Here is a 16,431-nt window from a genome sequence, read left to right as displayed (position 1 = left end):
AATACTGTTAAGATAGTAAGAAAAAAAATTATTTTTTTTAAATTTTTATTTTATTTTTCCCCCAGAGACAGAGTTTCGTCATGTTGCCCAGGTTGGTCTCAAACTCCTGGGCTCAGGCAATCCTCCTGTCTTGGCCTCTCAAAGTGCTGGGATTACAGGCGTGAACCATGATACCCAGGCAAAATGGTAAATTTTGTATGTATTTTACCATAATCTTTTCTTAAAGTTAAACATAGAATTACTCATATGACTCAGCAATTCTATTTACAGCTAAATACCCAAAAGAATTGCAAGCAAAGAACAAAACAGATACTTGTATATCGGTATTCATAGCAGCGTTATTCAAAATAGCCAAAAGGTAGAAACAACTCCATCAACAGACAGATAAAATATGACCTATATAAATAATGCAGTATTAGCCATAAAAAGGAATGAAATTCTGATATATGCTACAACATGAATAACCCTGAAAACATTATGCTAAGTGAAATAACTCTGACACAAATGGATAAATATTATATTAATCCACTTATATAGGGTGCCTAGAATAAGCAAATTCATAAAAACAGAAAGAAGATATTAGGGGGTGGGAGTGAAACTGCCCCCATGGGGTTCACAACGAGTGCATGCCAGGTTCTGGACAGAAAATATAGTTATAATTAAGCATTAATCAGGCCTCACTTTGGCCCACTTCCTGGTTGCTAAAAAGTCACATAGCACTAGATACTGACTATTTGCATCCCTATTGTTCCTGCAGAATAGGAGTTCTGACATTAGGGTCATAAAATTTAAGATTTTATTTCCATCCCCATCTTTCCTATAACAGGATCTCTGACATAATCGTAAGGCTTTTGTTTACGGATTGCTTAATATGTTTTTCACACCCCTGAATTCCAGCAACCAGTTTGAAGACCCCCACAGAGGAACAGGATCTGCAAGAGAATACGGCTTCTTCATCTCCCTGTCCCATGACTTCACCCTGTACTCTTTAACAAATAAACAATTGCCACACTTCGGCCCACTTCAAAACCCTTAAAAACCTTAGCCCCAATCTCCTAGGGGAGAGGAATTTGAGGTTTCCCTCCATCTCCTCATTTGGTGGCCCTATGATTAAACCTTTCTCTGCTGCAACCTGGTGTCTCAGCTTATTGACTTGCCGTGTGCATTGGGCAATGAACCAATTTACAGTTACAGAAGGGAGAATTAGTGAGTTAATGTTTCATAGGTACAGAGATTCTGTTTAGGATGATGAGAAAGTTCTGGAAAGGGATAATGGGGATGGTTGTACAACATTGTAAATGTAATTAATGACACTGAACTCCACATTTAAAAAATGGCTAAGATAGTAAATTTATGTTATATATATTTTACTGCAATAAAAAATATTTTAGAGAAAGACTAGAAAGAAAGCTGGAAATGGTACATAGAGACAACTCTATGGAGTTGTTTTGGTCCAAAAAAAAAAAAAAAACAAGACATGGGAAAGTATACCTATTAATAAAAGAAACAATAGGAGCTGGACGTGGTGGCTCTTACCTGTAATCCCAATACTTTGGGAAGCCAAGGCAGGCTGATCACTTGAGCTCAGGAGTTCAAGAACAGCCTAGGCAACAAGGTGAAACCCCAACTCTCCAAAAAATACAAAAATTAGCTGGGCATGGTGTCATGCACCTGTAGTCCCAGTTACTCTGGAGGCTGAGGTGGGAGGATCATCTGAGCCCAGGGAGGTCAAGACTGCAGTAAGCCACGATCATACCACACTGCACTCTAGACTGGGTGACGGAGCGAAACCCTGTCTCAAAAAATAAAAGAATAGAATAAAATAGGTTGGGTGCAGTGGCTCATGCCTGTAATCCCAGCACTTTGGGAGGCTGAGGTGGGCGGATCACTTGAGGTCAGGAGTTCAAGACTAGCCTGGCCAAAATGTTGAAACTCTGTCTCTACTAAAAATATAAAAATTAGCCAGGCGTGGTTGCGGGCGCCTGTAATCCCAGCTACTAGGGAGGCTGAGGAAGGAGAATTGCTTGAACCTGGGAAGCAGAGGTTGCAGTGGGCCAAGACTGTGCCACCGCACCCCAGCCTGGGCGACAGACTGAGACTCCATCTCAAAAAAATAAAAAATAAAATAAAATAAAATAAAATAAAGGGGAAATAACAGAGCCAAAATGTTTGGGGTTTTTTTTTTTGTGCTTTTTTTTTTCCTTAAAAGAATTTTTTTAACATGTTAATGGTAACACTTAGTAGTGAAAATACAATGTAGAAAAGAGAGGGGAGAATTTCTTAGGCAATGCCTATTAGTAGGCAAGTAGAAATGGAATGTACAATATAAACAGAAATAATGGACTTAGGAGCATGGGTAGTTGATCCATAGCACAAGGTATAAAGGCCAAGTAACTGGGTAAAGATGTGTGTTGATAGCTATTTGTAGTAATGGGAGTCTGTGGAAGTTCTCTTCTGCTTGCTTCAATTTTCTCAGTGAATTGGGAAGCAATTCATTAATTACTGACAATGGGGACTAGAGAGGAAATACCGGGATTTGATGAGAGAAGAAAAGGTACAAAATACTCTCTTGAGGGAATGAGTGAACTAGGGAAATATGATTGCTCAGGAGCATTATGAGCTCATATTTTTTTGAGACAGGGCCTTGCTATGTTGCCCAGGTTGCTCTCAAACTCACAGCCTCAAGTGAGCCTCCTGAGTAGCTCGGACTACAGGTGCATGCCATCGCACCCAACTATCAATTTTACTGAAGATAAGCAAACAAAAACTATATATGTGGGTGTGTATATATATAATTTTAATATATGTATATAAGGTGTGTAAATAATATATGTATAAGCACAGAAAGGGTCCAGAAGTATACACACCGAATTGTTAATAGTGGTTATTACTGGAGAATGTATGTGTGGATACATACACACATGTGTGGCTGGGGGTAGAGGTGAGGTGGAAGAGACTCCTATGTTATTTGAATTTTTAACCAGCACATTATTTTTGGGATTCAAACAAAATATCCTAATATAAGTTAATAAATAGCTTGAAAGGAGAATTTAGAACGGTGTTCAAGATCCACAGCACCTTGATTAGGCAAACCCTACATCCTAATTAAACACAACTGTCAACCTGCAGTAAATGTGACCACAGCAAGACAATATGAGAAAAGCTGAAGTATCACTCACCTTGAACACTTCAGAGAAGAAGCCAGACCCTATTTTTTCACAGGTGAAATCATCCAAACGCGTCAGTCTGGAAAAGGCACTTATAAGAGCTCGATACGAAGATGGCCAAACTCTTCCCACCTGGCTCACATTTCCATCTCCTCCACCACCTCCTTCAAACTCTTCAAGACGCTCCACACGTGGAGGAAAACCTGCAATTGAATTCCGTTTGCTCCGATCCATAGTCTCAATAATCACTTTTTTCTTCTTTTAAGAAGGAACTCCACACATAAATTTTTGTTGAATTGTACTTCTCTTCTGGTTTGACACTAAACAAGAGATCAAAAAAATTTCCACTGAAATCTTTAATGAATAAATACATGCAAAGCAATAAATACTCAATGCAAAAATATTTCCTTTCATATTCTAGTTCCTGGTTTTCAGATCTAAAAAATGCTGTATGTCTTTACCCTCAAATAACACTGATATATTTAAAGCCCAAGATATAGCTAGTCTTTACCATGAGTAGAATATCATGAAGATCACCAATTACATTCTAAGTAACAAAATGACAATGATAATATCTATCATTCATTGAGCACCTACTTTCTAGGAAACACAGTATGAGAGCTTGACATATGCCATTTGATTCTCAGATAATCCATGATATAAAGATTATGTTCATTTCATAGAGAGATCAATAAATCAGTCACTAAAAGGCAGAGATAAAATTAAAATGGAAGCTGGGTGCAGTGGCTCACACCTGTAATCCCAGCACTTTGGGAGGCCAAGGCAGGCGGATCACTTGAGGTCAAGAGTTTGAGACCAGCCTGGCCAACATGGTGAAACCCCATCTCTACTAAAAATATAAAAATTGGCCAGGCGTGGTGGCAAGCACCTGTAATCTCAGCTACTCAGGAGGCTGAAGTAGGAGAATTACTTTAACCCAGGAGGCAGGGGTTCCAGTGAGCCGAGATCGTGCCACTGCACTCCAGCCTGGGCAACAGAGTGAGACACTGTCTCGAAAAAAAAAAAAAAGAAAAGAAAAAAATTAAAGTACAAAGCCCATCTGATTCAAAAGCCTGTGCTTCTTTCTACCAATACCCTTTATAGCCTCATATAATTTTCTCTTTATTTCAAAAATTAATTCCAAATATATAAAACAAACATTACAAGGAAACTTCAAAATTACATATTATATAATTTTTTAAAACGAAAACTATATCCAAAAGCAATCTAAAAATTCACTGTTGATGAAAAAGCATAGTCCAGTAGAAGTAACTATAGAAGGCTCCATCCCATCTGGTACATAACTAAGAATAAAAGCACAAGCCTACTTTTTCTTTTAGCCTGTCTCTCCCTATTTCTACTTTTTTCCATGAGACTCAATTGTAAGGGTTCTATGCAAAATACAATATTGTGACTCCTCAATTAGTGAAATGCTTTCATAAAGGAGGTGGATACCTACTCAGTTTACCACCACCACTTCTAACCAGCTCCGCAACTCAAAGAAAAGTGGCAGGAATCCCAGGGCCATCTTAGCAACATGAGTCTGCCTCCTTATCCATTGCCAGAAGTCAGCACTGTACCCAGTGTGTACAACCACAGTTTCTTTCCTGGCAATGTGCAATTGGAATTAAGATAGTCCAGTCTCAATATGGCAGCTTTCTAAAATAGAAGCCATGTAAACTCAGGAGCTGCCGGCCAGGGCCATTGTCTATAATACAGCCTGAAGGCAGAAGAAGTCAAGAGATTGGGGCCAATCTTCAAAGAAAGAAAAAAAAGAAAGGGAACTTTTTGAATTCCCTATTCTGCTCTAATCCCCAAATCTTAAGGCCTAAATGCATCCTGAGGTTCCATGAGATCTCCCTGAATCTAGTTAATCTAGTTCTACCACAGTCTTCAAAGAAGGAAGAACACTCTGAGTTCCCAAATAACAAAACATTGAAGTACCTCTATTGAACCTATGCCAAAAAGTGGCATCAGCACCACCAGACCAAATATTTACATCCACAAGAACAAAAATTTAGGGTTACCTGGCCACAGTAGCTCATACCTATAATCCTAACACTTTGGGAGGCCAAGGCAAGAGGATCACTTGAGCTCAGGAGTTTGAGACCAGTCAGGGCAACATAGTGAGACCTCGTCTCTATGAAAAAATGTAAAAATTAGCCAGGCATGATGGTACACGCCTGTAGTCCCAGCTACACAGGTGGCTGAGGCAGGAGGATTGCCTGACCCCAGGAGTTTGAGGCTGCAGTGAGCTATGATAGAACCACTGCACTCCGCCTGGGCAACAGAGCAAGACCCTGTCTCAAAAAATTTTAGGGTTATAAGACAAAAAATTTGCAGTCACAAAAAAGAATGAAATCATGTCCTTTGCAGCAACATGCAGCTGGAAGCCATTATTCTAAGTGAACCAAAGCAGAAACAGAAAACCAAATATCGCATGTTCTCACTTATAACTAGGAGCTAAATCTTGGGTTCACACAAACATAAAGTTGGGAACAACAGACACTAGAGGCTCCAAAACGAGGGAGGCAGGCAGGGGCTGAAAAACTTCCTGTTGGGCACTATGTTCACTATCTCGGTGGTGGGATCAATAGAAGCCCAAACCTCAGCACCACACAATACACCCTTGTAACAAACCTGTACACATACCTCCTGAATCTAAAATATAAACGGAATTTTAAAAATAAAATAGAGGCTGGGCACGTGACTCACACCTGTAAAATCGCAGCACTTTGGGAGGCCGAGGCAGTCAGATCACCTGAGGTCATGAGTTCGAGACCAGCTTGGCCAATGTGGCAAAACCCTGTCTCTACTAAAATAACAAAAAAAATTAGCTGGGCTTGGTGGCAGCCACCTGTAATCCCAGCTACTCGGGAGGCTGAGGCAGGAGAATTGCTTGAACCCGGGAGGCAGAAGTTTCAGTCAGCCGAGATCATGCCATTATACTCCAGCCTGGGCAACAAGAGCGACATTCTGTCTCAAAGTAAATAAATTAAATAATAAAAATAAAAATAAAATAAAATAGGGTCGGGTGCAGGGGCTCATTCCTGTAATCCAAGCCCAGGTTGGAGTGCAGTGGTGCTATCACAACTCACTGCAGCCTCAAATTTCCGGGCTCAGGCAATCCCCCTGCCTCAGCCACCTGTGTAGCTGGGACTACAGGTGTGTGCCATCATGCCTGCCAGTTCAAGACCAGACTGGGCAACACAGCAAGACCCCCATCACTAAAAAAAATAATAATTTTAAAAAACAAATTTTCTTAATTTTAGAGCCAGTAGAAAACACCAACTTCAGTCATTCATTTTATATTTGAGGAAACACAAGGCCCAGAAAGTAGAAATGCTAAAAGTCAATGCTATAACCTATTTACTAGCAAAGCTAGACTTGAAACCAAGGAGCCAAGGATAGTGCATTTCTCAAAGTATGTCTGTTGATAATGTGCTTCAAACTACCTGAGAAGCTTGTTTAAAACCCAGAGTCATAGGTCTCACCCTTGATAGCTTTTTTTTTTTTTTTTGAAACACAAGGTTTCACTATATTGCCCAGGCTGGTCTTGAACTCCTGGCCTCAAGTGATCCTCCCACCTCAGCCTCCCAAAGTGCTAAGATTACAGGTGTGAACTGCACCTGGCCACTGTTTTTTTTTTTTTTAAACATCAGGAATTTTACAAGCATTTCCTCATTTAATCTCAAAATGTGGCCAGGCACAGTGGCTCACACCTGTAATCCCAGCACTTTGAGAATCCCTTGAACCTGAGAGGCAGAGATTGCAGTGAGCTGAGATTATACCACTACACTACAGCCTGGGCGACAGAGCGAGACTCCGTCTCAAAAAAAAAAAAAAAAACCCAGCAAGATAGGTCTGATCTCCATTTTACAGAAAAAGAAATATAGGCTCAGAAGATGAAGTAACTTTCCTAAGGACACAGAGCTAGTAGAACTAAAACTGGAACCAAGTTCTATCCAGCACCAAAGCTCAAACTTCTTCCATTTCATTATTACTTAGCTCAGTATTTTTCCACTATGAGAGTTGTAGGAGTTAAGTTAATCATCTGGGTAGAAAAAAGAACAGAGACTTAAGTGCAGAGGAAGGCTAGGCTGATTATAATTTGAACAGAGACAGAAAAGAAAAAAGAAACTTTAGAAAACTAAAAGATATTAAAGTAATATACAAAACATATGTAAAGTACATAAAACATTGTTGACTATATAAAACATAGTTGTCTGCTAAACTGAACAATTCGATAAGTTTGCCATCAACTGACTTTTTCATTTTTGAGATATATATTCTTTTTAATTTTTATGGGCACATAGTGGGTATATATATTTATAGGATACACAAGATTTTTGATACAGGCATACAATGTGTAATAATCACATCAGGGTAAATGAGGTATCCATCACCTCAAGCATTCATCATTTATTTGTGTTACAAACATTCCAATTGTACTCTCCCAGTTATTCTAAAATATATAATGAATTATTGCTGATTGTAGTCACTCTGTTGTGCTATCAAATACTAAATTTTATTCATTCTATCCAACTATATTATTGTACCTATTAACCATCCCATTTCCCACTCAACACCCCCAACACACTACCCTTCCCACCCTCTGGTAACCATCATTCTATTATCTATCTCCACGAGTTCAATTGTCTTAATATTTAGCTTTAGCAATGAGTAAGAATATGCAAAGTTTGTCTTTCTGTGCCTGACTTATTTCACTTAACATGATGTCCTCAAGTTCTATCCATGTTGTTGCAAAAAAGAGGATCTCATTTTTTTATGGCTGAATAATCCATTCGTATAGGTGCCACATTCATCTATTGAACATTTAGGTTGCTTCCAAATCTTGGCTATTGTAAACAGTGCTGTAATAAACATGAGAGTGCAAACGTCTCTTCGATATACTGATATCCTTTCTTTTGGGTATATATTCAGCAGTGGGATTGCTATATCACATCGTAGCTCTATTTTTACTATTTTGAGGGACCTCCATAGTGTTCTCCATAGTGGCTATACTAATTTACACTTCTATCAATAGTGTACAAGGGTTCCCTCTTCTCCACATCTTGGTTAGCATTATTTGCCCATCTTTTGAATAAAAGCCATTTTAAGGGTGAGATGATAATTCATTATAGTTTTGATTTGCATTTCTCTGATGATCAATATGTTGAGCAACTTTACATAGATCTGTTTGCCATTTGCATGCCTCCTTTTGAGAAACGTCTGTTCAGATCTTTTGCCCATTTTTTAATCAGATTGTTAGACTTTTTCCTATAGAGTTGTCTGAACTCCTTATATATTCTGGTTATTAATTCTTTGTCAAATGGGTAGTTTCAAATATTTTCTCCCATTCTGTGGGTTGTCTCTTCACTTTGTTGACTGCTTCATTTCCTGTGCAGAAGCTTTTTAACTTCATGTGATCACGTGTCCATTTTTGCTTTGGTTACCTGTACTTTGGGGATATTACTCAAGAAATCTTTGCCCAAACCAATATCCTGGAAAGTTTTCCCAATGTTTCCTTGTAGTAGTTTGAGGTCTTAGATTTAAGTCTTTAATCCATTTTGATCAGATTTTTTACTAGATTTTTCTTCTGCATATGGATATCCTGTTTTCCCAGCACCATTTATTGAAGAGTTTGTCCTTTCCCCAGCGTATGTTCTTAGCACCTTTGTTGAAATTGAGTTAACTGTAGGTATATGGATTTATTTCCGGGTTCTCTATTCTGTTCCATTGGTCTGTGTGTCTGGTTTTTTGTTTTTGTTTTGTTTTGAGACAGGGTCTCACTCTGTTGCCCAGGCTAGAATGGAGTGGCGTGATCACAGCTCACTGAAGCCTCGACCTCCTAAGGCTCAGGTGATCCTCCCAACTTAGCCTCCCAAGTAGCTGGGACTACAGGTGCATACAACCACACCCAGCTAATTTTTGTACTTTTTTTTATAAAGACAAGATTTCGTCAAGTTGCCTAGGCTTGTCTCAAACTCCTGGGCTCAAGCGATCCACCCTCCTAGGCCTCCTAAAGCGCTGGGATTATAGGCATGAGCCACCACGCCCAGCCTATGTGTCTGTTTTTATGCCAGTATTCTCATGTTGTTTTGGTTACAATAAAGCTCTGTGGTATAATTTGAAGTCAGGTAATGTGATTCCTCCAGTTTTGTTCTTTTTGCTCAGGATGGTTTTGGCTATTCTAGGTCTTTTGTGGTTGTAAAATTTGAGGATTATTTTTTCTATTTCTGTGAAGAGTGTCACTGGTATTTTGATGGGGACTGCACTGAATCTGCAGATTGTTTTAGGTAGTATAGACATTTTAACAATATTGATTCTTTCAATTCATGAACAATATCTTTCCATTTTTTGGTGTCCTCTTCAATTTCATCAATGTTTTATAGTTTTAGCCTGGCCAATGTGGTGAAACCCCGTCTTCACTAAAAATGCAAAAATTAGCCAGGCATGGTGGCACACCTATAGTCCCAGCTACTCAGGAGGCTGAGGCACAAGAATCGCTTGAAGCCGGGAGGCAGAGGTTGCAGTGAGCCAAGATCACACCACTGCACTCTAGCCTTGGCAACAGAGCAAGACACTGGATCAAAAAAAAAAAAAAAAAGGTCTTATAGTTTTCATTGTAAAGATCTTTCACTTACTTGGTTAAGACTGTTCCTAGGTGGCCGGGCGCAGTGGCTCACGCCTGTAATCCCAGCACTTTGGGAGGCCGAGGCGGGCGGCTCACAAGGTCAGGAGATCGAGACCACGGTGAAACCCTGTCTCTACTAAAAATACAAAAAATTAGCCGGGCGCGGTGGCAGGCGCCTGTAGTCCCAGCTACTCAGGAGGCTGAGGCAAGAGAATGGCGTGAACCCGGGAGGCGGAGCTTGCAGCGAGCCAAGATCGCGCCAGGGCACTCCAGCCTAACAGAGACTCTGTCTCAAAAAAAAAAAAAAAAAGACTGTTCCTAGGTATTTTATCTTATTTGAAGCTGTTGTAAATAGGATTACCTTCCTGATTTCTTTCTCAGATTGTTTGCTGTTGGCATACAGAAATGCTACTGATTTTTGTATACTGATTTTGTATCCTACAACTTTACTGAATTGTTTATCAAGATATGTTTCATTCCTAACAAAATACCTTACTAACCTCCTCAATGCCCTCAGGGTTCCCTGAGAGTGGCAAATCCTAGTTTTCCATATTACAGCACAGAAGACAGAATTGCTCATTGCAGCTCAATGGGTCTGGTTTTACATTCTCAGCTAGCTAGGAGGAGGTAAGAAACTGCTAATTGCGGCAGGGCACGGTGGCTAACTCCCGTAATCCTAGCACTTTGGGAGGCCAAGGCAGGTGGATCACTTGAGGTCAGGAGTTCTAGACTGGTCTGGCCAACATGGCAAAATCTTGTCTCTACTAAAAATACAAAAATTAGGCCAGACATGGTAGCTCATGCCTGTAATCCTAGCAGTTTGGGAGGCCAAGGCAGGTAGATCACCTGAGGTTGGGAGTTCGAGACCAGCCTAGCCAACATGGTGAAACCCCATCTCTACTAAAAATACAAAACTTAGCCAGCGTGGTGGCGCATGTCTGTAATCCCAGTTACTCAGGAGGCTGAGGCATGAGAATCACTTAAAGCCAGGAGGCGAAGGTTGCAGTGAGCCAAGATCACGCCACTGCATTCCAGCCTAGGAGATACAGCAAGACTCCATCTCCAAAAAAAAGAAAAAGAAAAAAAAAATTAGTCAGGCATGGTGGTATGCACCTGTAGTCCCAGCTACTCAGGAGGCTAAGGCAAGAAAATCACTTGAACCCATGAGGCAGAGGTTGAAGTAAGCTGAGATGGCACCACTGCACTCCAGCCTGGGTGACAGAGTGAGACTCCAAAAAAGAAAGAAAGAAGAAAAGAAAGAAAGAGAATGAAGGGGAGAGAAGGGGAGGGGAGGGGAGGGGAGGGAAGGGAAGGGATAAGGAGGAGGAGGAGGAGAAGGAGGGGAGGAGAGGGAGGGGAGGGGAGGAGAGGGAGGGGAGGAGAGGGAGGGGAAGGGAGGGGATGAAATGCTAATTGCAACTGAGTTGCTTTGGTAGGAGTCCTGTTAGAAGTTTTACAATAGCACAATAGACTAAATTTTGGTATTTGTATCTTGGCTCACAGCACTTTTCAAGAGGTATAAATGTATTTCTTAAATGTTATATGCATAGAGAAACTCTTGCACATAAACACAAGAGGCCTGAATAAAGATATTCATTTCATTTTACCACTGTGGGTAATCAGGGGAAAGAAAGGAAACAACCTAAAGTTCATCTGTAGGAGCAATAGATAATAAACTGTAGCATATTTCTCAATAAAACATACAGCACTTAGATGAATAAATTATAAGTAGCAATGTGGATGTATTTAAAAAGTAATGTAGAGTTGGGAGGGAAAGCAAGTTGTAGTTAGCAATATTATTAAAATTTAATTCAAAAAAAGGTTTTTAAAGAAGTTACTAAAAAAACTGCACAACCACCCCATAGTATACCATTTTTTTAAAAATGTATTTTAAAAATACACAAAATAATATATACTAGTCAGGCGCGGTGCCTCATGTCTATAATCCCAACACTTTGAGAGGCTGAGGCGGTGGATCGCTTGAGCCCCGGAGTTCGAGACCAGTCTGAGCAACATGGTTAAACCTCATCTCCACAAAAAATACAAAAATTGACCAGGCGTGGTGGCTTGCACATGTAATCCCAGCACTTTGGGAGGCCCAGGCAGGCATATCACAAGGTCAAGAGATCGAGACCATCCTGGTCAACATAGTGAAACCCCGTATCTACTAAAAATACAAAAATTAGCTGGGCGTGGTGGTGCGCACCTGTAGTCCCAGCTACTCAGGAGGCTGAGGCAGGAGAATAGCTTGAACTCAGGAGGCAGAGGTTGCAGTGAGCTGAGATCATGCCACTGGACTCCAGCCTGGGCAACAGAGCAAGCCTCCATCTCCAAAAACACAAGAACAAAAACAAAAATTACCCAGGCATGGTGGCATGAGCCTGTAGTCCCAGCTACTCAGGAGGCTGAGGCAGGAGGATTAGTTGGGCCCCAGGAGGTCAAGGCTGCAGTGAGCCATGATAATACCACAGAACTCCAGTCTGGGCAACAGAGCAAGACTCTATCTGAAATAATAATGATAATATATATTATATATTATAGAAAAGCAGAATAGCATAGTGATGAATGGTATCACATCTATATCTACAGCCAAACAATCTGGGTTCAAATCCTTGCTTCCATAACTTCTGGATATGTTATTTAACCTCTCTACCTCTCTAGTTCACTATCTGTAAAATGAAAATAAAAACAGTGCCTACATTATATTTTATATCTACTAACTCGTTTAATCCTTACAATAACCACAAAGTTATTGATTAAATGGATAGTACCTAATAAACAATAAGCATTCAACTCCTGTTTGTTATTATAATTATTAAAGACATTACATATTTATAGTGAACACCTAAAAGCATGAACTAAAAATGTAGACACTAAATTCATAACAGTATTTGTCTCGGGGGAAGGAAGTGAAATGACAAGGAAGGGAAACAAAAGAGACATCCACTATGCCAATAAGATTTTGTTTCCTTAACATGATGAAGTGGCCAAGTGGTTAAGGTGATGGACTGCCAATAATATTTTTGTTTCCTTTTATTGAAAAATAAACCTATGGCAAACAACACAAAATGATATATCTGTTAATTTTACCATTTTTCATTAATAAATATTTGTTATTCTGGGTGGTATTTATCATACTGTACTCTTTTCTGCATTTAAATTTTTTTAATTTCAAAAAAGTTTAACAGGTTTTTTTTTTTTTTTGAGAAGGAGTCTTGCTCTGTCACCCAGGCTGGAGTACAGTGGTGCGATCATGGCTCACCACAACCTCTGCCTCCCAGGTTCAAGGGATTCCCCTGTCTCAGCCTCCCTAGAGGTGTGCGCCACCACACCCAGCTAATTTTTGTATTTTTACTAGAAACGGGGTTTCACCATGTTGATCAGGCTGGTCTCAAACTCCTGACCTCGTGATCCACCCACCTCGGCCTTCCAAAGTGCTGGGATTACAGGCGTGAGCCACTGCACCCGGCCTTCACAGGTTTTTTTTTTTTTTTTTTAAGTCTATTGCTAATGCAACAGCTACGTAGCATGCTTAAGGCAAAACACTGAGAACAATTTGGCAAATAAACAGCATGACAGTGTGCAAGCCAAGCTTCTAGACTCTCAAACTTTTATTCAGCTAAATTTCCACTGTAGTTTTTGGTCGTAGGACTATATATATCTTAGGCTAAAACTTCAAAATCATGGCTGAATTTTTGGATAGCCTAACTTATTTAAGTCCACAAACTTAAAATATTGGGTGGGATCACTGGCTCATGTCTGTAATCCCCCAGCACTTTTAGAGGCTCAGGCAGCTGCTTGAGCCCAGGAGTTCAAGATCAGCCTGGGCAACATAGTGAAACCCCCGTCTCTACAAAAAATACAAAAATTAGCCTGGCATGGTGGTGCACACCTGTAGTCCTAGTTACTCAGGAGACCAAGGTGGGAGGATTGCTCGAGCCCAGGAGGTCAAAGCTGCAATGAGCCATGTTTGGGTCACTGCATTCCAGCCTGGGCAATACAGCAAACGCCTGTCTCAAAAAAACAAACAAGCAAACAAAAAAAAATTAGCTCATAACAAACACTGATATGTAGTATAGAGCCCCTATCACATGCTCAAGTAATACTAATGATTAGATAGCTGAGATGAGTGGTAAGAAGTAGAATCCTCTCCATGGGAGTAAGAACTGTATTAATCCATTTTAGAGAAGTGCTGAGCAAGGGAAAACTTCCAAACGATGCCTTCTGCTCCCTTGGCCAGCAAACTAAATGACTACATTTTAAATGAAATCAATCAAGCTATAAATCCTGTCAATTTATTCTGACAAATTTTAATAACTAATAAAAGGTAGCAAAGGTATACATGTACAAATTCTAAAACCAAGCCCAATTTTATAAAATGTGGGAATGATTACCTTTAAAATAAGAAAACACATTATTGGCCGGGCGCGGTGGCTCAAGCCTGTAATCCCAGCACTTTGGGAGGCCGAGGCGGGTGGATCACGAGGTCAGGAGATCGAGACTATCCTGGCTAACATGGTGAAACCCCATCTCTACTAAAAATACAAAAAACTAGCCGGGCATGGTGGCGGGCGCCTGTAGTCTCAGCTACTTGGGAGGCTGAGGCGGGAGAATGGCGTGAACCCGGGAGGCGGAGCTTGCAGTGAGCCGAGATCACGCCACTGCACTCCAGCCTGGGAGACACAGCGAGACTCCGTCTCAAAAAAAAAAAAAAAAAAAAAGAAAACACATTATTTGAAATATATGACATTTTATGATGGTTTCTGCCTCTCGATTACCTCTCTTGGTCTTATTTATTGAGTATTACCTATTGATACTAATAGTGTCCCTCAAAGTATTAATATACATTTTTTTGGAGCAGAGATAACTACAGTTACCATCACATTACCAGAAAAACATAAGACGTTATTGTCACAATGATGGGGATGTGGGATGAGCACTACTGGTATTTTAGTGGGCAGGGGCTAGGGAAGCTAAATGTCCTACAATGCACAAAACAAAGAATTGTCCTGCCTTAAATGCCAATAGTGTCCTGGTTGAGAAACACTGTGTTAGAAAAGCTTAATCATTTTTGTCCTTAAACTAGGAAATAGCATTTAGCAGTCTTTCAAAAATGCCCAAATTATGTGGCTTATAAGGACACAAGTAATTTTTTAGTAACTATGTTCTCAACTTAAATACTAAAAACTTGGAAGTTCAAAACTTTTTCTTTTCTACATAGGTAGCCTTGTTTTTTCAAATATTAATTTCATTTATATAGGAGTTGATTTGTTTTTCACAAAGAAAACACAATTAAAAGCTTTGATTGGGGAAAGTAATTTGAAAAGCTACCAATTAAAAAAAGTTAGTGAACTAAATAGTCTATCTTCAGTATTATATTTTTTTATCTTTTCAAAGTAAGAATTCCAAAAATCATTTTTCAGAAAAATCAAGGAAATTTTTAGGACTCTCATACCACACTCCTGTATGAAATATGCTTCTGGAAATAAAAACTGCAGCCACTATTTACTATAGACCATGCATTCTACCAAGGGTTTTGTATGTTATCTCTAATCTTTGTGACAACTCTGCAAAGCATGTATTATCATCTCTAATTTAAAGAAAGAAATCAAAATCCTGAGAGATTATGATTTCTCCAAACATAAACAACTAGTGAGACTCACGAACCAAATCCAGTAGTTTCAAACCTAAGCACTTCCCATTATAACATGTCTCCTTCAGAAATACAGTCAAATTTCTGTGAAAAATGATCTGTGGGTTAGCTATGTAGAAAGCTACTGCTATGCCCCAACTTCCCTCAACAGGGAGACTAAAAAGTGTACAAATGATAGCTCTACCAGTCTCAGAGGCAAAAGCCTTCCTTCAGTCATTCAATCACATTCTACAGACAGAAAAATTAGTATTGATTTAAACAGACATTCTAAAGAATGGATGCCATGCTGACAGGGAAAATATGCCTAATCCTAATCATTCTCTATTTTCCATTCTAATGCACAGTATCTGTTGTTTCTCACCCTTTCATTTCACCGAAACAAAGTAGATAAAACTTCACAATAGTCCAGACACAAATTTAATCCTGTAATGCACTAGAAAGCTATCTACCAACAGGTAGCTGGATTTGGGAAAGTGTCAGCCAGCAATCAAAAATTGTCAATGTCCATCCAAATATGGAATCATGTGTGCACCAAGTTGGTAATATTATCCCACAAAGTCATCAGAAAGGATTTCTGAGAATTCAGTGGATTTTTCACCCTAGATATAAAGAGTAGAAAAAGGCTGCAAACATAATATACCAATACCCTCATCACATTGTTTTCTTTCTATAATCATAAAAGTCCCCACCTAATCCAAAACAAATTAAGGATTCATTATGAGTAATATGTAGCCCCAAAAACTGGTCATTTATTTTCTAGAATGGGAATACTGACAAGCACATTAGCTGGGTATCAATACCAAACACATGGGAAATCTACATGACAAGTCTGCTCAGCTGTTATCCTGTCTATGGACCAACACAGCTAATACAGACACATTTCAGGATGACTGTCTAATTAAAAATAAAAGCAATACTGCTGAGCTTGCCATCCTGCTGTGAAATAATGAGTTGCAGTTTCCATTCAAATCAAA

The 16,431-nt window shown here is 39.6% G+C and overlaps 1 protein-coding gene across 2 annotated transcripts in view; it reads right to left on the bottom strand.

The window, feature by feature from the left end:
* LOC105494934 (testis associated actin remodelling kinase 2) overlaps positions 1-16,431 on the bottom strand; it is a 151,692-nt gene that overhangs the window by 112,105 nt on the left and 23,156 nt on the right. For both annotated transcript variants that reach the window (XM_011763972.2, XM_071093975.1), the window contains exon 2: positions 3,180-3,487. In XM_011763972.2, coding sequence (XP_011762274.1) covers positions 3,180-3,401 — 222 coding nt within the window. In that variant the 5' untranslated portion in view covers positions 3,402-3,487. The remainder of the gene's footprint in view (positions 1-3,179; positions 3,488-16,431) is intronic.

The sequence above is a fragment of the Macaca nemestrina genome, chromosome 1 (genome assembly GCF_043159975.1).
Source record: "Macaca nemestrina isolate mMacNem1 chromosome 1, mMacNem.hap1, whole genome shotgun sequence".
Classification (NCBI taxonomy): Eukaryota; Metazoa; Chordata; class Mammalia; order Primates; family Cercopithecidae; genus Macaca; species Macaca nemestrina.
The sequence above is the reverse complement of the archived record's forward strand: the minus strand, read 5'-3'. Positions and strand labels throughout refer to the sequence as shown.